The following is a 25560-nucleotide window of genomic DNA, read 5'->3' on the forward strand; positions in this document are numbered from 1 at the left end:
TTTAACAAATATGGGCAAGTTTGCAACTTGAAATGATTTTGAGTGATGTTGAGGAACGATAGATGTATTATCATAGCACTAAAGAGCATTAAACATTTTGTCTTCTTCCCTTTACAAGAAAATAAAAATAAACGGTTGCCAAGAAGATTTCTGGACTGCTCCTTATTTAATTATCATTTAAGTGGTTGAAATTAGAAACCCCACCTTGCATATCTGTATCAGGAGAAATAATCAGTTGTTATGGCTTTTCTGAAATGTAACTTTTGCAGAGTAGTGAATTGTTTGGCTTTCTGAAGGAGATTATCTGCGCAGACTTCCGTAGGCTTTAAACAGAGGTTCCTGCTACAACCGTGTTTGTGGTTGTGGGCTAAGATGATCTGCAGTCTCTAATCAGATACATCCAAAGAAGGACCAGTGGATGGATAGGAGGGAACGGTCAGAAACCAATGTGTACAATGTACACTTGCACGTAATTTGAATGTGCACCTGTCTGTGGATATGAAATCCACATCTGTGCATGCAAAACTGTTTCTGGCCCCAGTAATTTGGTCTATAGTCAGATTTGACTGTCTGTAATAATACAGACATTTTGTTTCTAATTTGTTAAACTTTCTTTTTGCTACTTGTTGATTTTCTTGTTCTCATTTTACTGGATTTCAAGTTTATTTGTGAATAAAAAACCTCTTTCTCTTCTGTGCATAGGTGACACAATGGTGGGAATGACGGTGAATCATTTGGTGTGGAAAATATAATTGCCTGTACAGAAGAGAACTTCTGCTTCCATACATACTCTGCATGGAAGTTACATATTTCATTCTTTCCATTTAACTGTTTTTTAGCTTTCTTCCTACACTGTAGGTTTTACTGTGGTACAGGTTACAAATGGTCAGCACAACAGTAAGAAATGAATGTGAACCAAGAGAATCTAGTTCCTAAAAGTCAATTTTAACTTGCCATGCATAAGAGCAATTACAAGATGCTTTTAAAAATCATGACCTCGGTCATTTTACTCTGTTGAAAATTCCAAAAAATGAGATTGATCTGCGTTATATCCAGTTTCAAGTGCCTATTTACCTTGTTGGAGCATAGCAATTAACGATCAACGTATGCTTGTAATGGTACATTGTGTAAAGTGAATCAAAGGTGACATAATCCATGAAGCATTCTTTGGTGATTGCTTTAGGCTTCTGAAATGTCATTTGTTGTTGTTGAAGCCATACGTGTTGGCAGTTCAAGAATAGCATGCTGGATCACTGTACTCAGATCAGTGCTTATTTGAAATGTTTATAGCTTTATTCTCACACAGTTGTGCACTCACCGGTTTTAGAGGCAAGAAATAATTGAGGTGAAATTACCTGCTGATAATACATAATTAGTTGAGTAAAAGTATTCGTTGCTGTGAGGAAAAAAGAGAAGCCGTTCAAGAGGCAAAAATATTATCCCTAAAGTACTTTCATAAACATTGCAAGAAAAAAACCCCCAATTTTTCCCTTTGCAGTTACAGAGGATCTGATACAACGAAAGGGATGTGTTTGTCATAATCTTAATAACACATCCATCCATTATTTCATGACTTAGTGATGCATGTTAAGAATACTGTCACTTTCAGAGAATCAAAGCGGTTGAACGTATCATGGGAAATACTTAGATTTAAGTTTCTAAATGATCATTAAATGTTTTTATGATCACAGTGACCCTTTCATTGCTTGAGCAGTGGGTAAAAATCTTGGGAGCTGGGTAGAGCGAAGGGTGTTAGGTTGCATGTGGGTACTGAGCATGTGGCAGTAGATGTTTGTGAATGGAGCACATGGAACGTTCAATATTGGGCATGGGAAATGCTGGGTAAGTATCACACATGAAGGATGTAGAGCAGAAGCACCAAGCTGCAGCTGATGTGGCTTGATTTGGGCTCTGGCATATTCCCTGTATCTTGGACTGGCCAGGAGTCGTCCTTGTGGTGTGTGCTGAGAATTTGTGGCTTGCTGCAGCACTCAAGAAAAATGGATGCAGTCAGAGCTAAATGAATTAACCACCACTATTTTTGAGTTAAAAGATGGAATTACTTTTTTTAGTTACATGTCACTTTACTTGCCTCTTTCTTTTGCTGTGTAAGAAATGATGGGAGGTGGGGGAAAGAGGATTTGAAAGTTCAACCTACAAAACTGAAAAGTTTTTTTGTCTTGCTACAAAAGACTGTTTTAACTATGAGCAGAAAATTCAAACAGCTTTACTGAGTTACTGGGTTTTAAAATGGTGATGAACAAAGCTTTCCATGTCGTTCCCTCTATTTTCCTTTCATCAGAAGTTAGTCTCCTAACATTTTTACTCCACATTTGTAGGGTCATGCAGTTTACGTGACCTACAGGTTTCTGCCCCCTTTGGTTATGAACGTTACTGCCCATCCTCCTGCTTTTGATCTATCAAAAAAGACTAAGGTCCACAAAAACTGAATTCTGTGTATTCCTCTGTAATATCTAAGATCTTGTTCACTCAGCTGCTGGTAATACAATCTCCTGCTCCCTGCAGGCTTCTAGTTGCTAGGAACTTCGTGTATTAAGTGTCTGGCTCTTCACCCCCCGGCTGGCTGGGTGCCAAATGGCTGAGACTTCAAGCAAATGAGATTATTTTACAATGACTCGTTTGTTATTAGAACTTAGAAGGGTTTCTTTACATGTTAGATGAAGGTCTGAAAAGTTTTCTTAGTTTAATGTGACAGCTGCCTTTCCCCTGGCAGGAACAGAATTTTGACTTTGCTTGTAGTGCTCTTCAAAATATTGTGGTTCATGCCAAAGACTTCATTTTCTCTATAAAAGGCAGGAAGCCATGATTTCTCTGCTGTAGGCAATATATTTTTAATATAGTGTTCTATATGAAATTACCCTGTAAACTAGTAGCTTCAAGGAGCTGATTTACCTTTTTATTCTCGGTGTCAGTTTCTTTTCTGCAGCATTTATAATTTAACAGTTCTGACTTTAAATAAGAAAAATATATAATCTTATATCTTTATTTTATGGCCTTGTTTAAGGCATTGTTAAGAAGATGACTCTAAAAAAAATTGTTTTCATAAGATTCCAACATCAGTTGTGGAACGTAGTTCTGCAACTGAAAATTGTAGCGCTGCACAAGGAATGAAGAGTACATTAAAAAAGATTTTTTAAAAATACATTGAGTGATACTGTTTTTGCAAGAAGGCAGGAGCCAGCACTTGAAATTAAATATTCAGAGACACAATTAAATCAATATGTATTCACAAAAGCATTTACAACTTTTTTTAGCACCAGGAGAGTTTCAATCCCATCAAAAACAACAGGGGACCTATGTAAAGTCCAACATCAGAGGGACAGAGCCATGAGAAAAGTTTCAGTCACTTTTTGACCCTGTGAACAGCACTGTCAAATGTCGATCCCATTGTATGAGAAGAGATGTCGTCGTGAGTGTGAAATTCTGTACTGGAAAAATTAAACACTTAAGTATTGGAAGATGGGAGTGGATAGCTGAAGACAGGCAAACCCATGCAGGATTTTAGGGGTGACAGTGTGTTCTTTTCATCTGTTAGAGATGTGATTTCTAAGATGCACATCCCAGAGATATTAAACTATAAGGCAACTTTTGTCTTGATGTTTAAAAATACTCTTGAGGCAGATAGGTCTGACTGAAATTAAACTGTCAAATAATCTGTCAGTGCTAGTTGGATGGGGGTGGACATGTATTCACCCACACTGAGATGCAAAAACTTCCCTTGTGAAATGTGGCAGCTATGTAATGTTGCAGAGGAGCTCTACACAACAGTTCGGGATAAAAAATGGAGAACTATTTCTCCAGTTGAACCTACAATGGGAATTTTAGATAATCAGAAAGGAAAGTCACAGGAATGTGACTTACAGAAAGGAACATTAAACTGTAGGAATGTGCCTTATATAGTTTATTTTTCTTACTCTAAACCACAAGTATTTTTTTCTTGTGTCTTTCAGAAGACACAAGTCATAGATACAGGGACAGAAAGACCCAAAACGCCTTCCTTGTCTCCAAGTCTGGATCAGCTCTATCTGCACCTTTCTCCACTGTTCTGAGAACCTCCAGTGATGGAGATGCCACAGCCTCCCCAAAAAGTTTTAAAGCTATCCTTAATTAATATTTAATTTGTATAAACTCCTTACTGCCTAACTAGCAGATCTAAAGACTGTCAGAGACGTCCATCTATCTTCTTTCCCCTAATCATTGCTTAGCTCTTTAAAGCTTTCCTTTTGTATCACATTTTACAGAACTCTTTTTTTTTTTTTTTCTTTGGGTGCTGTCTTTGCACTGTCTCTGGGCACCCAGAACTAGACAGAGTGTTACTTTAGAGGTCTTGTCAATGCCAAAATTGAATGGCAGGATAATGTTAGATACCTGATGTATTAGATACCTGTTTTATCATCCATCCTGAGACTAAAAAAAAAGAAAAAAGAAAAAGTTTCTTTGAGAGGAGTCCCAAGCAAGCTGTTAGCTTCCTCCAGTTAGCCTGACTGAGTGTTGTTGCTGATTAAGAGAGTATGACATTACGGTAATTTGTTCTAATATTTTTTTTTGTATAAGAAAGGCCATAGGAGTTGTCTGAATGAATTCCTTGTCAAATGGTGTCTCTTTTAGAAACAAAAGTCCGATAATGTGGAAATAGCACTACCACATTTGTTTTTCAGTGAGCACTTGTTTTAGCTACTTAAAATATGGAAAAAAAAAAATTGGACCAGTGAAATAATTGTTGTGTAGTCTAATTCTACATAGCCTCAGCTGTCAGAAATTGGAACTTGCTGTTTCTTTTTCTGCAAGGCAGATGAATCAATAGATAATCAGATTTCACTTTCTCATACTGATGCTTATCAAAAATGATCAAATCACATCCTGACCTTCCTTTAGAAATTAAACACTTTAACCCCCTGCTGTCACACACAAGAGAACATGTCTTTTGGTTCTCCGGTGTCCTAGTTTTTTGAATTTTAAATGCTAGGTATTAGTACAGACTTGCAGTTGCATCAGTGCCAAAAGCAGAGGTAATAAATGTGTCTGCTTCTTTGATACCCCCAGTTTATGGCAAAAGCAATTCACTAAGAGTGCATGTTCATCTAATTACCCACTACATTACCTAAATTCCATCATTGCTTTTCAGACTAGATTCCCTGTTACATCAGAGCAGCTTGCGTTCCATGTTTCCAGGGTCCTGATGTACTATTTTGCAAAGCCTGACTTTGTGTCACTGTTAAGCTAGGCTTGTGCAGTCTCCTTACTATATTACCAAGTTATTAGTTTTTTCGTAAGTCAAGATGGTAGTTAAATAGCAGTACTGTTCTCTATGTTTTCATTTGCTGAGCTGTGTATCTTTTGGTCCATTATTTTAAGAAGTTTACAGTTATCAGTTATGCAGGTAGCTCTGTTTCCCCTTTTAAAAAGCAGCATATTAGTTTTCCTGCTCTTGATTGCTCCAAAACCCAACCATTGACTTTACAGCTCTTTCAATTTTGCTTTAATTTTTTTTTGGACTTCAGTGAGTCTTGTTCAACATCCATATCAACTGGTGTTAGAACAGAAATCATTAATACCTAATACTGCCTTTTCCCAAAATGTTGGGGGGGAGTAGCGGGGAAGTGATTGATAAATATTTATGGATGGTAGAATTCTTAGGCTTCTTTTTTTTTTTATAATACTAGCAACATTTTTAATGTGCCTCAGGCATGCTGACAGTAGTATTTCTGCCTATCTTCCAGCTTTCCTTAGTGGTTTTCTACAACTCTTAAGTTTCTATTTATATGTGTTGCTATCAACTTTCTGGTTTGAACATTATATTTCTGTTTGTATGAGACATACACTTTAAAACTCCTTTTGCAACCTGGCAGTTTCTGTGTTTAGTGCATTTATTTTTTGAAATCAATTAAAAAATTAATTAACCTTAAGATTTATTCATGTGCTTCTCTTTAAATGATTTTCCTAGTTCTGTGAAAGTGTTCCTAGATTCACAGAAGACTTAAACGTGTTTAATCTTTATGCCTGAGTGCGCTGAGATATTTTCCTTCAGTGCGTATGTGTTATTAAAGGACGTACTGGATGCAAATGGAAATGCAGCAGCTACAAGCACTTTTGTTAAGAAACAATATTGCTGACAAAATGTCTGGGGAGGGGAATCTTTGTTTAGGCCTTTGATCTCAGGAGGATTTTTTATTTTTAATCTCTTAATTGTCCAGTTTCTCTTGAGTGCCCATTACAGAGACAGAAACTTTGTCGTGATCTGTTTGTGATCCGATACATCTTTCAGTGGTTTCTGTTTCTTCCGTGATCTTGTCCTAGCCTGCTCGTGAGGACTGTGTTTGAAAAGTTGTACAGTCCAGCTTTGAAACTTTTGGGTAGGAAGGCCTAGGAGCCCAAATGGCCTCTTCCTGCGTGACTTGTTATCTAGAAGTCTATATATATCTCTAGTATTATTATACAAAAGCTGCCTTTTTTTGGTCAAAAAAATAAAATCATGTTCTTTTCCTATCCCCAAGCACGTGTTTGGCAAGGAAATTCCTTTTGGGTGTTGTGGACAATGAATCCTAAACCTCCCATGACATGCCTTACTCAGGTCTGCAGAGAGATGCTAAATTTGCATACAACAATCATTTACAGACATTTCTGTCCTAATGTTCTTTACTGACTGTCCTGGACAGTTTCTTCTTAGTACTTTGGCTTTTGTAAGCCACATTTTGAATGGGGAATTAATGTGTATAACATGATATTGTGATTTCTTATTTGGACTCCCTGTGCAGACCTGGCTCTGGGTATGTGTGCTCATGCCGAACTGGTGTCCAACATAAGTGCTCTCAGCCTTTTCTCCTGCTACAGTCTCCTCCTGATTATATTCGTTATAGGATTAGGGAGCCCAGTAATCCTGTTATTTGGTGTTGTTTCTTTATCCTTTATTAATAAGGATCCTAGTTATTAATAAAGGGAAGTAAAATAGACAACTGGCCAGGGAGCAAACTACTTACTGTTACTAAAAGTTGAACCAACATGCTTCTTATACTTAAAAATTCACATTTCTATGAAATTCAGTAGAAGAAAGCCCTTTACAAGTATTTTTCAAATGACTCTTACTGTATTTCTTTGAATATAGAATTCATGTTGAGAGCAGATGAAAGCATAAGTAATTTTCAAAATGTGTCTTAACACTATACTCAAAAAGTGAGAGAGGACTGTGTTTTCAGGAGGAAACCACGTATTTGGCAATGCTTTAATTAAAACAGTAGTCTTGATCAGAGTTCTTTTGTTTTTTGTTTCTTTGAAAAAAAAAAGTTTTAAATTTATCTTTAAGCAATTACTTAAACTGACATCTATCTTGAAGGAAATTAACTGTATTTTGGAAGTAGGGTTAGAGGTATAAACAAGTGAGAATGATCTCTAGATCTCTTACCTCATACACAGAAACTTTGACTGCATGCAAGTAGTTTAATCTTTTTACAGATTGCACAACATGTAAAGACACTTGTTCTATGTCTGTGTAGTCTATTGAGTTATGTACCTGAATGAGTCTCCTGAATTGATGTAATGCTTGCTCAGAGATAGCTGAAACACATCTGGTGGTAGACTCTTACAGAAATAGAGGTTTTGGGGTTTTGTTTGTTTGTTTTTTAAATAATGTGTAGAATTGGCTCTTGAATTAGTTTGTTTGCATCGTTCCTTAATTAGGAGTTTGTTTTCCCAGTTGCAGTATATGGCATAGAATTAGTAAAACTGCAGCTTTAAAAAAAGAGCAAGGGACTCTTTAGTCATTGTCTTAAATCTTTTTTTGATTAAAGAAACAAGAAAAGATGCTTGATTGTTTTTGTTTGGGGGTTGTTTGGGTTTTTTTAGTGATTCATCATCCTTTTTCTGCCTGTTCCCTGACGGGCATGAAAATTTCTGCTCCAGTGCTCAACCTCTTTGGTGAGAACTGCAATCTGTTCATGAAGCATCTACATAAATGGATGCCTGTCAACAATATGACACCGTTGTTGTCACGTTCTTCTCCTAAACGTTTCACAGGAAGCTCCATAATTTTGTACTGGGGTGGACAGTGTAGGGCTGCACAGAGAACGTATACAGGAACTGCAGGAGACTTTCTGCTGAGGTCCCCATGTTCCCTTAGAAAGAGAAATGTGGCATTAGTGGGTTGGTGTTAGCAGAACAGTGCTCCTAAACTCACAGTATGAAATAATGGAGAAGACACAGACTGTTAGTGTTCTCCCTCGGTGCTTCTGCCAGTGGAAAGTTTCAGGGAAGTTGTGCAGCACATGGAGATGTGCTATATGTGATGATACTTCTGGCCGCAACAGGATGCGAGGAGCAGTTTCTCTTTTGAGGTTCATTGTTGTGTGTTTATTATTACTTTTCTAAATATTTCTATTGAATTAACCTCTTAATCTACATCATACAGAAGTCAGCTATACAAGTGTGGTTTGATTTGAATGGCATATGAACTTTTAAAATTCTTATGTGATAAAATTATTTGACTGTTTTCTCATTGTCTGAGTTATTGGACTTAGTCTTTACATCTGCTTGACTCTATGCCATCTTCATTGCATTGGAAGCTGTAATATAACATTCACAAAATGCCGAGGAAGTAACAGTAAAAAAGCTAACTCTTGGAGAAGATAAATTATATTTAAGAGTCAGAGGTTATTTTAAATTAAGGTAGTCTTTAAATCATATTAGTGAAAATCAATTTCCAATACATAATCAACATATATTTTTGGTAACCCATTAGATAAAGTAATTCAGAATGAAGTACTTCCACAGAAGTCTCAATGACAAATAAATCTGTTTAATGGAAATGGAGAAAAGTTTTATATCAGTGTCTTGTGGTAGCACAAATAGAGTTACACTAATTGTGCTAAAGATCTGTCTGGTTTAGAGAGAAGTGTTACTATGTAAGATTTTTCATGTTTAATTGCATTGAGCTGTGGTGGGTTGATCCCAGCCAGTAGCTGCTGCCAGACTTAGTTCAGGAGCAAACTCCCCCTACCTCCACTGCCCCCTCCCATCATCCGTCCCCCCCCCGTCGTCGTCCCCCGCCCCAGTCCTTGGATTTCTTAAAATCACTAAAGCAACATTACCAGGAATCAGGATCTACAAAAGTCACCATGATTTTACTGAAGTTTTCAATTGCAACCACAGAAGTAAAATTTAACATTTTAGCTGTGTTTCTGATGTGTGTGTCAACTTTTGCTTTCTGTTTGCTGTTGGGTAAAAGAGTCTAGATTTGAAAAAAATGCTGTGTAGTATTGTAAAGATGCCTTTATTTTGATTCTCTGCCTGTATATCTCTTGCTGCTTGCCTTGTGTCGTGGTTTAGCCCCAGTCAGCAACTAAGTACCACGCGGCTGCTCGCTCTCTCCTCGTCCCCTTGGTGGGATGGGGAGGAGAATCAGAAGAAAGGAAAACTTGCGGGTTGGGATGAGGGCAGTTCAATAGGACAGCAAAGGAAGAGGAAGATAACAACAACAATACTAATAAAAGGATATACAAAGCAGGTGATACACAATGCAATTTGCTCACTGCCTGCACCTGATGGCCAGCCCACCCCGGGCAGCGACTCCTCACCAGCCAGCTCCCCGGCCTTATATACTGAGCATGACATCATGTGGAGTATCTCTTTGTCTAGTTTGGGTCAGCTGTCCTGGCTGTGTCCCCTTCCAGCTTCTTGTGAAAATTAACTCTATCTATCTCAGCTGAAAACCAGGACACCCTGCCTGAACTGGGAGTTTTTAAAGTCTGCATACTTTAAAAACTCAGCTTGAGTAGTGTCGACAAGTAGCTTGAATAATGTTGTGTATACTCAATATTTTTGGCAGTGCGCAATATGAGTGAAAGAAGGCAAGCCAACATGCAGTGGCAGGAGGCATAGGTAGCAGGACAACGTGTTTGTTTAAAGGTATTATGGAAAGGAAGCAACTCCTGCCCTGAATGCCACAGGGAACAACCTGTACTGAAAGAGGCTAACAAAAAGGTTGCTCAGAGGTCAGGCTCTTTGCAAAATAGCCATGTTCCTATGTTTCACCATGGCCATGTTTCATCTGTTTCACGGATATTTCTGTCAGGGAGCTCAGCTGTATTTTTCCTCTGTGGTCATCATTGTTCCATAGACGGCAGCTGCAGAAAAAGTTGTAGTTTGGTGCCATTCCAAGTCAGTGTGTGTGGGCACAGTACTCTGTTCCTGATGTGAGAGAGATGGACTCTGATATCTGCAGCAAATCACTGCTGCAAACAGAATTAGCGAAATATTTGTATGTGCATATTTGTTATCTAAAATGTTGTTCATATCATGAATAAGAAGTTTGCTCCTTTCTGACGGCCCACTTGGAAAAGGCTTGTTAACTTCTGTTGCTGCAGGTATCATGTTGTGCTTTATAGAACAATCAATCAGGATTGTAGTAAAAAAAGTAACAAGAATAAATATTGTAAATAAGGAATGACACCATTCATTAAAGCATTAAGAAGCTTAACTGATGTTAGGAATAGTGGTGGTTCTCTGAAGTTTTCTATCTAAAAATATATCTATAAATAAACCAAAATGAGAATACAAGCTCAAGTACTGGCCCAAAATCACATAAACTTCTTAGTTGTTTAATTGCATGCTTCCTGATACAGTTTAAACCATGCCAAATCACAGTCTTTCAGATGGTGCCTAGAGGATTTGGGTCCTAGCATGTGTAAGGGACTGTTTCAAATAAGCAGTGGGAGTCTCATTTCCCTGCTTCTGGGGAAAGGGGCCAGCTATATGGCAGTGAGCCATTTCCATGCCACTTAGCCTTGGATCCAGAGAATAGTTCTTGGCTGGTTTAGTGGCTATGATCTTAGAAACTTCTCTGTTTCACTGAATGATTAGATCGGAAGCAAACCTAATACTTTTTTGGGTTTTCCTATACCTCTGTTCTAAGAGTATTTTCCTTGCTCTGGTCATGTGTCTTACTAACCTTTCAAGATTTCTTCAGTTGCTTCTTTACCTTTCTTTGTTCATCAATCATTTGTCTTCCTTTCTGTACCTGTGACAAATGGGCTTGACCTAAACCTGTCTTGGGTAGTACTACAATGTAGACAGTATCAAGATGCTTAGTACTACTCTTTATGTTTTCTGACACTTTTCTTCCTGTACAACCGAAAGCTGATTGCCTGGACCTGGACTTGTGCAAAGCATTTAACACTGTCCTGCACAACATTCTTGTCTCTGAATTGGAGAGACATGGATTTGATGGGTGGACCACTTGGTGGATAAGGAATTGGCTGGATGGTCGCACTCAAAGAGTGGCGGTCAATGGCTCGATGTCCAAGTGGAGACCAGTGACGAGTGGTGTTCCTCAGGGGTTGTGTGGTGGGTTGACCCTGGCTGGGGGCCAGGTGCCCACCAGAGCCGCTCTATCACTCCCCTCATTCACTAGACAGGGGAGAAAAAGTATAACAAAAAGCCTGTGGGTCGAGATAAGGACAGGGAGAGATCACTCACTAATTATTGTCACGAGCAAACAGACTGAACTTAGAGAGGGAATTCATCTTATTTATTACTAAGCAAAACAGAGTAGAGGAATGAGAAATAAAACCAAATCTTAAAACACCTCCCCCCACCCCTCCCATCTTCCCGGGCTCAACTTCACTCCCGGCTTCAACCTCCGCCCCCCTCAGCGGCACAGGGGGACAGGGAGTGGGGGTTACGGTCAGTTCATCACATGTTGTTTCTGCCGCTTCTTCCTCCTCAGGGGGAGGACTGCTCTCATCATTCCCCTGCTCCAGCATGGAGTCCCTCTCACGGGAGACAGTCCTTCACGAATGTCTCCAGCATGAATCTCTCCCATGGGGTGCAGACCTTCAGGAGCAAACTGCTCCAGCGTGGGTCCCCCATGAGGTCACAAGTCCTGCCAGCAAACCTGCTCTGGCGTGGGCTCCTCTCTCCACGGATCCACAGGTCCTGCCAGAAGCTTGCTCCAGCCTGGGCTTCCCACAGGGTCACAGCCTCCTTGAGGTGCCTCCACCTGCTCCGGCGTGGGGTCCTCCACGGGCTGCAGGTGGAATCTCTACACCCCCTCATCCTCCCTCCATGGGCTGCAGGGGGACAGCCTGCTTCACCATGGTCTTCACCAGGGGCTGCAGGGGAATCTGTGCTCCGGCGCCTGGAGCACCTCCTGCCCCTCCTTCTGCACTGACCTTGGTGTCTGCAGAGTTTCTTACATCTTCTCCCTCCTCTCTCCGGCTAAAAAAGCTCCCCCTAACTGTTTTTTTCCTTCATAAACATATTATCACAGAGGTGCTGATTGGCTTGGCCTTGGCCAGCGGCGGGTCCGTCTTGGAGCCGGCTGGCATTGGCTCTATCAGACACAGGGGAAGCTTCTAGCAGCTTCTCACAGAAGCCACCCCCGTAGCTCCCCCCATTATCAAAACCTTGCCATAGGAACCCAACACAGGTTGGTATTGAGACCAGTGCTGTTTCACATCTTTGTCGGTGACATGGACAGTGGGATCGAGTGCACCCTCAGCAAGTTTGCCAACAACACCAAACTCTGTGGTGCGGTTGACGTGCTGGAGGGAAGGCATGCCATCCAGGAGGACCGTGACAGGTTTGAGGTGTGGGCCTGTGTAAACCTCATGAAGTTCAACAAGGCCAAGTGCAAGGTCCTGCACATGGGTTGGGGCAATCCCAAGCACAACTACAGGCTGGGTGGAGAATGAATGGAGAGCAGCCCTGCAGAGAAGGACTTGGAGGTGCTGGTAGATGAGAAGTTTAACATGACCTGGCAGTGTGTGCTTGCAGCCCAGAAAGCCAACTGGATCCTGGGCCGCATCAAAAGAGGTGTGACCAGCAGGTCGAGGGAGGTGATTCTTCCCCTCTACTCCACTCTCGTGAGACCCCACCTGGAGTTCAGCATTCAGCTCTGGGGCCCTCAACATAAGAAGGACATGGAACTGTTGGAGCGTGTCCAGCAGAAGGCCTTGAAGATGATGAGAGGTCTGGAACACCTCTCCTATGAAGACAGGCTGAGCAAGTTGGAGTTGTTCAGCCTGGAGAAGAGATGGCTCCAGGGAGACCTTATTGCAGCCTTCTAGTACCTAAAGGGGGCCTACAAGAAAGCTGGAGAGGCACTGTTTACAAGGGCATGTAGTGACAGGACAAGGGGTAATGGGTTTAAACTAAAAGAGGGTAGATTTAGATTAGATGTTAGGAGGCAATTCTTCACTGTGAGGATGGTGAGGCACTGGAACAGGTTGCCCAGAGAAGCTGTGGATGCCCCCTCCCTGGAAATGTTCAAGGCCAGGTTGGATGGGGCTTTGGGTAACCTGGTCTAGTGGAGGGTGTCCCTGGAACTAGATGATTTTTAAGATCCCTTACAACCCAAGCCATTCAATCATTCTATGAAAATAAAAAAGAAGGAAGGAGAGGGAATAGGCATTTCTTGCCTATCCTTGCTGTTTGGCTGCCTGGCAAGCACAAATGCAATCACTGGAAGGGTCTAGAGAGACTTACCATTTCTGAGATGTCTTAAGCACAGCATGTAATATCCTGGAATGAGGTGGAGATACCACTGCTGCTTGAGCTCCTGTTCTTACTCAGCTGTTACTACAGATATTCTTTATAGCCATAGTGTGAACTTCTATGGAAACTCCAGAGTTTTTGTTAGTTTTTAGTAACTGTCGTGGTGTATGTGAAGAGGTCTTTGAATACTAACTGATGTTTTTTACAACAGAACCGTTAAGTCTTGTGGTATTTATACATAAAGTGCAATATTTTCATGATAACGTTGCACTTGGTAAATAGAGCCTTTTAAAAACCTCGTGAGTTTTGCAAGTGAGTTAAAAATGACTGCCACAATTAAGTGATAATTGAGGCAGTCCTCTTGGCTGAAAATTCTCTGCTTTTCAGTACCATAAGTTTGCTGAGAAAGGAAATCCTGATCTCTAAAATTAAAATGCATTATGATTTTAAGAATGTAAAATAAGAATGTTTCTGTTTAGTTAATAGGATTGTTTCAAAAATTTTGTACATTCATAGCTTTATTTTAAAACAATTGTATCAACGTAAGACTATTTATTTATTCTAAATCAGGTTAAGATTTGGTCAACAACCTTGTTTAGGTTAGGTCATCCTAACTTGTGTTTTAGCAAGTTAGGTTAGATCAACAAACATTCAGCCTGACTAAACTTCTCCACATGCTGTGAAGACATTGTTTAGCCCACAGTGCTTATTTGTGCTGGGTCATTATCTTTCTGTTGTGAAAGACTTCCAGGTTTTGTCAAGGTTCTTGTTGCTGTTACAGTAATCCCTAAGGACTTCTTGAAGAGGAAGGCTTGCAAAAATCCAACTAATTTAGCAAGAAAAAATAGCTGCTTTTTAGAAGAAAAAAAATAGTTATCACTAAAAAAATACATAGTTCAATTTTATATTAAGAAAAAGGTCAATATGAGGACTGGAAAAAAAAAAAAAAAAAAGACAACTCTCATTACTTCCTAGAATAAAGCAACAGAAACTATCCCTTACAGGAAATGCGTAAAATTGCAGTAACATACAAGAAGATGACTTTTTTTTTCCTTTTGTACCTTTAGCACTGAGAATCTACCTACCTGTTCTGTTACAAAAGCATGACAATTTTAGTATGTTGAAAAAGTATTTTTGCAAAATGATCACGGCAACACACTTTTTCAACTGTTGGATTACACTGAACCAGCATCAATGTTTAGAGTATGTGTTTTCCAGCTCTTCCAGATAAAGTTCTTCCAAAGAGATAATTATTAAACCAAACTGGTGAGATTTGTCTCGCCTTAGACAGTCTCACTTTTCCTTTTAGTTAATTTCTATTAGAAACTGTGCTTTACTACAGCAACGAGGAAGGCTGAATACGTTCTCCATTCAAATGACTCTGTGTATGATTAATAATTATTATTAATTATTGAAAGCTTCCCAATTCATATTAGAAATACATTAACATTTAGATAGATCAGGTCTTTTTAAAACTCTCTTTAATAATAAAACCATTTGATTGTCACAGTAATTGGATAGAGTTTTAAATATCACCAATTTATTTTCAGCAGTTTGTGCTTGATCCTTGTATTGAGAACAATCATTAATAAGACAGCACAATTATGGACGTACATAGTTCAGCTTGTGTCTGCACGTGGATGGATGGATGCCATTGAAATTATTGACTGATACAATGGGTAATGGATTAAATGAATTACTGAATACTTATAATTAGAGGTTCTAGTTATTGAAATTTAATATGAGTCTGCAATTTTTTTTGTAGTATCACTTGAAGTCTTTTTAAATGAAAACCCAGAATTTGCATAATCATTTGGCTTCTGTACAGTTATTGGTGACATATTTTGGTAGATCTTCTTGGGATGTTTACAGTTGCTAAGGGTAAAAGCACTTCAGTGATTGCTTCTGCTTTGGTATCTGCCAAGGAAAGGTTAGTGCTGAGCCTCCTTTTGCCCTGTGTTTTATAGATAATCTGCTGCCATAGTAGCCACCAGCTGGGCAATCCTAAATTATTACCTGAGATTCTGACCAGCAGTTTTTTCATCTCAAAAAGCTTGGGTTTTGGGTGTTGGGATTTTTGTTGGGTTTTTTTGTTTGTTTTATTTTGTTTTTTAAGTCTTATGGGTAGATAACGGTTATGTGATATTTTCAGGAAATGATAGAAGCACACAACTCAACTTCAGTTTGTGTAACGAGTGACTTCAGATGCTAATAGCGTTTCCTGTTTTTTACCATAAAAGCTGCTACAATATCACGTAAAACATGTTTTATATGAATGTTTATACAGTAGTTTTTTAAGGCGCGAAGTTTGGAATAAAAGTCTGTTCTGCTTCTCCCAAGTAATAGACTTTTATTGTGGTAATATTACAGTACATGTAAGGAGAAACTATTGGCATAATATAAGACAAGCATCGTTGAGAAGTCAAGAGTGGGAATGCTGAAAACAGACATTCGGGTCTTTGTTGTTGACATTTTTAGAAGTAAACCTTAGGGTAATCACATCTCTTGAGATGTATGTATATACATTTTATTTCTTGTGGAGATGTAATTGATTAAAAGTAGTACTAAGGTAGTATTCACAGTCTGTGAATGATCACTGCATCTACATTCAGTAAATATTAATAGTTTCAAAGCTAATAAACTAACAAATTTCAATCACTATTATCCAACAACAAACACACATTCAGAATTGTAATACGTTTGTAATCACTACAAGCAACAGTAATCAACACTATCTTGTTAATAGAATATTTCATTTTCCTTTTTAAAGAGGACAAGTAAGAAAAAATTTGCAGCTTCATCCAGAAACATCATGTTGCTAAAACTTCAGTCCCCCTCTGCCATCCGTGATAGCTGATTTTTAAATGGAGATGATCTCTAAATTACAAGTTTTCCCCATCGAGCTGTCTGAAATCAATTTGACTCTACTGTGACATAATTGTTTGTCTACATGAATGCTATTTTACACTAATGACTGAAACCTTTCATCCTGCAAACCTATATTTGTGTGCTTTATAAATAGTTACACTGATCAGTAGTAGTCAAATTGTAAGTCAATTCAGTGCAGCCCTGTAAAGGGCACACAATCCAGATCTTCCTCAAAGTATTAAGCCTGGTAAACAGTCAGTTTATTTACTGCCAGAATTTTCTTTCTTCATGGGAGTGATTAATTTTTGTTTAATGTCATTGTCAGTATGATGAAAAATGGTATATTGTATTTCCTTTCTTACAGAAGAGCATGTTATAAATTAGATAATAGATTTCTTTGAGAGTAGAAGTTGTTTATATGTGATATAACCTTTACAGCAGTTTCTCATAGCATACTATGATATCCCTCTGGTACATCACAGGCAGCTTACCAGTAACATAGAATGAAGGAATGATGCGGTTCTTCCACTGTAAGTCTATTGCACAGATACAAACATAGTAGTGAATGGCATCTACATAGCAAGGCTGGACAACATTAACTGCTCTTATAGCAAAGCTAATACCTGTACATCTTCTTGGGATAGTTTATATTTTAATTTTTTTAAAAAATTCTTGTATGATATTGTAGTTCTTGTATGATAATGTAACTGACATCATACAGAGGACACTCAGTTTTATTTGAAACAGTCATGCTAAGGTTAGCATTTTTTTGACCGAATATATCTGTGGATAGGCATAAGCAAGATTAACATTGCTTGTGAACAGGGAAAGTTGTACTTAACAAATAAGTAAATAAATAATATAAAAATTAGTAATATACATTTACCCATATATTTTGTTCCCATTTATTCTAGATAGTAAATTTTTCAGCATCGTGATAATTATGTCATATGAGGTTATCTATTTTATCCTTCTGTCTGAACACAGAAAGATGTTTGATTTGTTCTCTTAAAAAACCCTCCAGTAACAGAGATTCCCTTTCTTAGGCAAACAATAATATTTTTAAAAAATTCTTTTCCTTGCAAAGCTTTTCTTGTCTTTAGTCTAATTCCCTGTATTGTATCCCTTCCTGTGGTTTAGATTTGTTAATTCTTAATGTTCTATGCAGAGGAGAAACAGATTATTCCCTTTCTGTCGACACCAGTCATATGTATTTGAATACTGTAATCGTTTATGCCCGGATTCCAGACAGGGACTGCATGTGTCTAGGGTAAAGAACCTTCTTTTTTATGGAGGATATATCTAATATGATGTATTTTCCTAATGGTCTTACACTTCTCTCATATATTGACCTTAAGTAGCAAAGTTGAAAGCACAAGTTGAGAAAATAGAAATAAGGCTCTTAAAAGGATTCACATTGCACATTGGATATTCTTTTCAGTAGTAATTGCATTCCTTCTTATTTGTATTTTCTTTTGATTTTTTTCTAAGTGGTTTTATTAAGAAATACTGAGCTTTTCCAGAACTTCATTGTCTGTGGCGAACCAAATTTTCAGCTTCTCTTCAAGTGTGCTGAACCTTTCATTCTTAGGACAAATACATTTTACAGTTTTAAATGTCTTAGAAGCATGCTGTCCAATATTTCTTCTCTTTACACTGGAAAATATCTAATAAATAACAAGGATAGACTCATATTAATAGAGAAATTTTGCTAAATTGCAAATCTGGAACCGAGAATTGTTTGTAAGTGATATAAATCATGTTAGAGACCTGATCTTGCTCTCAGCTTAAAAAAAAAAAAGGGGAGGTGGGGGCACACTTGAAGTACACAACTAAACTGTGGCAGTTTAACATGTTGTTATGCTATAAAGGTCATTTATCCTGTTTCAGTTGTAAACTAATGCACCTTAGATTGAACTACGCTGAAAGCAGTTTAAGAAGGTGCATTTTATTTCATACTTGGAGTAGGCAACCAATGTGTTCATGGACAGTTGTGATGTCTTAATGACTACCGATGCCTTGTTAAGCATCCAGAAATAGATAGTTTTTCTGAACCCCATGTAAACAATTTTCCACTCTCCTAATTCTTACAGAAATATTGTATTTCCTCATTATAAAAATTACAATGACAGTTTTACTCCTGGTAATTCCACTTTAAGCAGCTATTATACCAAAACAAGGGCTTTTATTAGTGTTGGGAATTTAGATCCAATGCCATCATTTTTAGTTAGCTTAGCTTTAGTTAGCTTTTAGGTAGCTTGACATATATACATTTCCTGTTTTGCCCTGTATTTGGCAAAAATAAATGCTATTTATAGTGTTGTAATACCAAGCAATGTGGCTGCTTTTTGTTTACTTTTGTTTCTGCATATCAACATTGTTGTTGGCAGGAATAAGCTTAGCTGAGGGAATATTTTTGTCACTGTTGCAACAGTTGGTCCTTACACAATGTTTTATTTGGAGAATCACACCATCAAAATGGCTTTCTTGGCATGAGAGCAGTTTATCTGAGGAAACCTAACTGGAACCCAGAAGATAATTCTTGTTTATAATTTAGCAAAAAATTTTGTGATTGAATGTATTTTTCTCTACAGAATATAACAAATGATACCTCAAAATACCCATACAAAATGCATGCATATATAATACATGTAATATAGCAAATAATTTTAAAGGTAGAAAAGATAGAGCTAATTTGAAAAGAGCAAATGGAATGGGAGTATAAAGAGAGAACAAACAATTTAAGTCATAATGAGTTTAGAGGGAAATGCTATCTCTTATCTCACTATGTCTCAAATCTGGTGAAATGAGAAAATTCTTTCAGTGTTTGAAAAAGATCAGCAGTCCTTATTTTGAACGATATTTTTAATTTTTCACTGCTTCTGTAAAAGAAAATTCTCACTCGTACAATATGTCATCAGGTTTGTATAGTGTAGCAAGGTAAGAATCTGTTTAATTAAAATCATAATCCCACTGGAAGCATGTTCTAAATTTAAAACGTTTAGGAGAAGAGTGAGTCTGCTGCCAGCTGAAGTGCTGGAGTGGGGGAAGAAGAGCTTCTCCAGCCGTGGAGCACCATGTGCTTCTCCAGCCACAGGCACCTGAGTGGCTCCAGATGGCTTTTGGACTCAGCTCAGCGCTGCTAGGTCAGACGTCGAATGGTTCTGTAAGACACTCAGGTGTCTGTTAGTGCCTGTGTCATCTGTTCTTCTATTACCTAGGCTACGCTAGCACCTCTATGGATGAGGAGAGTAATTGCAGTTCAGATTACATCTCTCGAAAGCTTCGATTCACTCCCACTTATGCTTCATGTAAAGCAAATTTCTTTAAAAGCTAGAGTAACTATTTCACATCTAAGCCAAGAACTTAATTCGATCTTGAACTAGAAAAATGCTTTTGGCACTAGGTTGAATAATTTATGATTTTAATGAGATTTGGAAACAATGATACCTTGAGAATTAAGGTCCTTCAGCATTATTTGGCTTATTCTTACAGTTTTAAGCCTTAATATTTACTGCACTTAAGTACGTGATACTTGAAATATTTATGTTCACATTTGTGACTACGGGAGACAAAACTTCAGAGATTTAGATGTGTTTCATTCAAACCAGGGATGTTACTATTTGGTGTCTCTCTTTTCATTGCATGCTTTAAAACTTAAAAAAACCCCAAAACGTAACTTTCTTGGGCTGCTTGGATGGGTTCTGAAGCTTCCAGTAATCAGTAATGAATATACTGTTTTAGTACTTTTTGAATGAATATACTGTTTTAAAGTGCTTTTTGTTGTGTTCCTTCTGTTCTGCATTCTTTTCAAAGTTCCTTTCAACCTTAAAACTTGCTAGTTTATCTCTCGAGCTGTGCTTATCATTGTGTTTCTTTCACTGCATGTTGATAAAACTCACAAATAATACATGGAGTAGTTCAGTGATGTAAAATTGAATTCAATCTTTTGTATCAGAAAAAGGGTTACTTGGCAATGTTTTCAAAACAAAATCTTAGGTCTTAAAGCTGGGAGTGTGAAAAAAAATTAACTCCCATTTTTGTGCTGCAGCAAAAAAGACGGGAAGTTGCTTATACAACAATCTTAAGTTTAATTTCTAACCTCTGAGGTTTTTTGAAACTTTTTTAGTGTGAATTGGACTTAACGTATTTTCAAAGCTCCAGCACCTTTGCATCAAAATAGATGATTATGTTTGGAAACATTGGTTTATATGTCTAATAACTTTTGTGTCAAGAAATAGGTATTTCCTAATGAGCTATCATTTAAGCATTGCATCTTAGGCAGAGCTGAAAAATATTTCTTCCGGCCTCAAGGCAGCTTTTTGGCACTAATCTGGGGAGAGATCATAGACTCATGGAATAATATAGACTGGAAGGGACCTCCATATGTCATCTAGTCCAAACATCTGCTCCAAGAGAGTCTAATTAGGTCACCTTGCTCAGGAACTGAGAAGTTATCAGCAATGGCTAAGGGATGCACTTATTTCACTCTCATTTCCTGGTGGATACCACGTTGCTCACAGAGGAAGAGGAAGGCAAATGATGTTACTTGATTGGAGGGAAAGCCATTTTCAGAATATAGTGATAAATGTTGTCATGTATGAAAAAATATATATCCTGTTTGGTACTAGTCTGAGGAATGGACTAGTCTGCCCTTAAAATTAATTATATTAATTATATTTTACAGATAACGTATTTTACAGTGTAGTAAATTCTCATGGGTTTATTTGCAGTTTCCTGAATGTGGTTTCTACGGAATGTACGACAAAATTCTGCTCTTCCGCCATGACCCTACCTCTGAAAACATTCTCCAACTGGTGAAATCAGCTGCAGATATTCAAGAAGGAGACCTAGTTGAAGTTGTCTTGTCAGGTAACTAAAAAACAGTGAAAATTACTGTCATGCTTTTGCAACCAAAAAGATCCACAGTATTTTTGTCCCAGTTAGGATTCAAGAAGAAGGAGATTTTGTTTATATGGACTTTCACCCGCACTGAGTCAAAATCTTTCTCAGATGTTTATAGGCATATTGTGCCTATTAATTTTTTTTTTCTGTTGCACTGTATACTTTTTAACATCCTTTATGTTGTCCATATTACTAGTTAAGCAGCAGGTTAATTTTAATAAGTGATTTGAAATATGTATATACTGCATTTTTAGAGGAAAAAATTATCCAGTGTGGTAGCACAACCCTTTTCAAAGAAGCACGGTAGAAACAAAATGTAACAAGTAACAACAAAATGCAATAGATATTTTAATGTTTACTTAATTAACAGAGTAGCTTGAAAATTAGAATTGGTCTTCACATATCTTCAATGAAATAGCAACAGTTTTAATATTTAATTGGATAGAGTGTATATTTTTCTATTAGTAGATGCAGTGAGTTCATAATTACCGGTGGAGGAATTGTCAAGGCCGTTCTTTCGAACAGTGACCTGACTTCTTTTAAAGTAAGGATTTTTAGCTTTTACCTTATATGAAGTGCCATAAAAATGTCCATTGGAAACAGAGCAACTGCTTTTTCAAAGCCCTACATAACAATGCCTGCCAGGGCTACTCTGACTCCTTACATGATTTATTTTAAAAATTATTTGGGAAAGGAAGAGGAAAACTTAAATTCTAGCTGGGTAAGTAAATAAAATTCTAGAAATATATATTATTTATGGATGGCTGTCTGAGAGGAATGCTGGATGCTTCTTGTACAGGACTGTTGATTGTCCAACACACAATATGGTGTGGAAGGTGAAAAAGTGGAACAAAAGAAAATAACTATTTAGGGCCTAGGAATTACAAAAGTTAAGGAGATAAGTTGAGAATATAAGTCAGTGCAAAGCCAGAGAATTAAAGTTAGAGTCTGAAGGTGACTAGCAGCTGAAGAGATGCAAGAAGAGGTGTAGTATGAGTGAATCATGAGGTGAAAGGCTAAATTTTGGAGGCAATGAAATGTTAAATGGATTTAAGGAGCATGTTTGGCCAGCAGAGTGACCATAAAGAGTGGATTACTCTCATTGAAGTAGGAAATAAGCAGAAATGATGTGAGTGGAATGTAGAGAAAGTCTGGGGATGCCATTAGCTGTCAACAGGACTTGTCAAAAGCTTAGATGTAAGAAGGGATGAGGTATGTGACTAGGAATGGTGCGAAGTTTACAAGGGTATGCAGTAGAGTGAATGCTGGAACTGTAAAGATGTAAAGGTGATATCTGATAAATAAAACTTAGAAGATGGCCAAAGGGCTTTATTTTTGCAGTTGGAACATCTGGAAAGACGCTTAAAAATAGGGAAACACGTATGTCGTATAAAGGTAGAAACTGAATGTATAGAAGAGTGTAGGATTAGTGAAGAGAAAGCCAAAGTCCTAATGGATGCTGAAAAGAGTGGAGGTAAGAGTTAGGTCACGTAATCTAAGCCAACTGAGCTTTAAATAGTTTTCTTGTATAGGACCCTATTCCATACTCTTTGATTAGAATAGGAAGAAGCACAATAAGGAATAATGCAAGTCATTCCTGTAAGTCATTCAGCTTTTCCATATCAGGAAACATTTTTTTCCCTTTTGAAAAGATACCAGTAATCTCTATTTCATATTTTCTGCAGAAAACAATCACTCCAGATCAGTAAATCAGATGTGGTGGGAAAAAAATCACCAAGGAATTTAGTGCTTTATTTGATGTATTGTTTATATACTTTGGGAACGGAGACCACGTATCTTCCAGTTTGCCAAAATTGGGCAAGTAGCTGTTTAAATCTTCAAGAGCAGCACTTTATGCAGTACTTGCAAGTGATAAAGGAGAGCTATACTGGGAGCATTAGGGGATTTATGGTTTTATTTTTTAGCTGAAGCGTCTGTCCACAAAAGCGGTCAAGCATGAGCAATTCTGCACTATTTAGAGGAAAGCGATTAAACCAGCACTGCATGAAAGTGTGGGTGGTACCTACAACTGCCCAGGATGCACATATTTTTTCCCTCACCCTGCAGTTTAGAGTATACATTGCTGGCTGAAGGCCTGGAATTTTTAATATCACAAAGTACTGTCGTACTGTGTTATAGTAGCCAAATTTTAGCTGAAAGTAAATTCCCAAAGTTGTTGACAGTAATGATCAGCTGTATCGTTTTATCTGGCTTTATTTATGATGAACTCATGAAATAAATTTATCATTATTATCTTCTTGTTATTTAATTTACATCGTTTCTGTAATGGACTATTTGTCTTTTGCAATTCATTGACTGTATCAGCTGTATCAAAAGTTGTGCAACTGTAGCAGTGTATCATGATTTTAAAAAATGTCCTGGTTTTGGCAGGAATAGAGTTAATTTTCCTTCTGGCAGCTGGTGTAGTGCTGTGGTTTGGATTCAGGATGAGAATAATGTTGATAACACACTGATGTTTTTAGTTGTTGCCAAGCAGCCAAGGACTTTTCAGCTTCTCATATTGCCCGGCCAATGAGAAGGTGGGGGGTGCCCAAGAAGCTGGGAGGGGACACAGCCAGGGCAGCTGACCCAAACTGGCCTAAAGGATATTCCCCACCATATGACGTCATGTCCTGTTGGCAGCTGGGGGCCCGGTGTGGTAGCTGAGGGTCTTATGTGGCAGCCAGGGGTCTTGTGAAGCGGTATTCGGAGTGATGGCGTTTGTCTTCCCAAGTAACCATTATGCATGATGGAGCCCTGCTTTCCTGAAGGTGGCTGAGCACCTGCCTGCCCATGGGAAGTGGGGAATGAATTCCTTGTCTTGCTTTGCTTGCGTGTGTGGGCAGCTGGGGATCTCATGTAGCATCAACTTCAGGTGGGAAATTGTGCTGTTCATCGCTTGGTTTGTGTATATATATATTTATTATTGTTATTATTATTACTAGTACTATCTTCCTTTTTTGTGTTTGTCCTATTAGACTGTTTTTATCTCAACCCAAGAGTTCTCTCACTTTCACTCTTAGCTGCCAGCCATGGCTAAACCACAACAAAAAAGAAAATAGAGAGTTTAGGGGATCCAAATCTTTTAGAAGATCATTGTAATGGAAGAAATTCATAGATTAAGAAAATTGTATCTTGAATAAATTTATAATGCAAAACACATGTGTAAGATTGTGATGTATTGAGAACTAAGAATATTATAATTTTTTGCATACTGTTTCATAGTTTTACAGGAAATAGGGTGTGATCATACCTGCATAGTCAAAGCATTTCTCAGTCTTTAATTCTTAATTTCATTAACTTGTTTTCACTGAAAGCGATTAGTAGTTCTAATCCTTGAAAATAGTTCTTGTTTCAGTTTTATCACCCTGTTAGCAGTAGTTAGTAAAACAATTGGTTCTTTCTGTTTTGGTTTGGTTTTTGTGTCCTGTCACCTCCCCTCCCTTCCCCCCCACCCCCAGCCTGAATATATCTAAAGCTACTTCTGGACGATATAAGGGAGAAGTATTACTGTCTCTTTGACCAACCACCACTCCAGGGCTAAAAGCTGTTTCACATGTTAGTTTGAGAGTGCCGAATTTATGTAATCTTAACGGCAGCCATCGTTCATGTCCTCATTAAAATGAAGTGGCTTTTTTTACTTAGCAGTCAGGATTAAGGAATCTTAAGACTCTTCCTGCAAGGTATAGTGGTTTCTTAATTCCATATGGCCCAAAGTCTATGATTTTGTTTCCATGGTTTTATTGAACAATTGAAATAATCATTTTTCTCCTCTCTGCCAAAAGATTTGAAAGTCATCCTTGGGCCTTTCCCTCCTTAGCAATGAAAAATTATTATGTAGTTCTTATGCAAATAAATGTATATTTATAGTATTTTATATTAGCAAAGCTGACAAAGTATTCTTTTTTTAAAAAACACTTATTTTTAAACTAGCTTCAGAGGCAATAGGTTTAGAACAGTACAGAGTACTTTAAAAAATTATGCCCTAAGTAATGATATTGCTATCAAATAACCAAGTTCACAAAATGTTCATCCGGTACATTTGATGGTGCATACCAAAAATGTACTCTGACCCTGTGCAAAAGATGGCAAATTGTTTATTTTTAGATTAGATTATTTATATTAAGTCTATGTCTCTTTTCGAGTAGCGAGGCCAAAGCAGGACACAGTACAGAACTGGACACAACGCACGATACTCAAGAGTGGCTGTGCAGTGACATTGGTCAGCACTTATGGGTGCAGCCTGTCAGGCCCCATGGATTTATGTATGTCCAGTTTGCT

At 37.9% G+C, this 25560-nt stretch overlaps 1 protein-coding gene across 3 annotated transcripts in view; it reads left to right on the plus strand.

The window, feature by feature from the left end:
* PRKD1 (protein kinase D1) overlaps positions 1 to 25560 on the plus strand; it is a 159330-nt gene that overhangs the window by 62347 nt on the left and 71423 nt on the right. For all 3 annotated transcript variants that reach the window (XM_075754072.1, XM_075754073.1, XM_075754075.1), the window contains one exon: positions 21108 to 21246. In XM_075754072.1, coding sequence (XP_075610187.1) covers positions 21108 to 21246 — 139 coding nt within the window. The remainder of the gene's footprint in view (positions 1 to 21107; positions 21247 to 25560) is intronic.

Source organism: Balearica regulorum, chromosome 5 (genome assembly GCF_011004875.1).
Source record: "Balearica regulorum gibbericeps isolate bBalReg1 chromosome 5, bBalReg1.pri, whole genome shotgun sequence".
In the NCBI taxonomy this organism is placed as follows: domain Eukaryota; kingdom Metazoa; phylum Chordata; class Aves; order Gruiformes; family Gruidae; genus Balearica; species Balearica regulorum.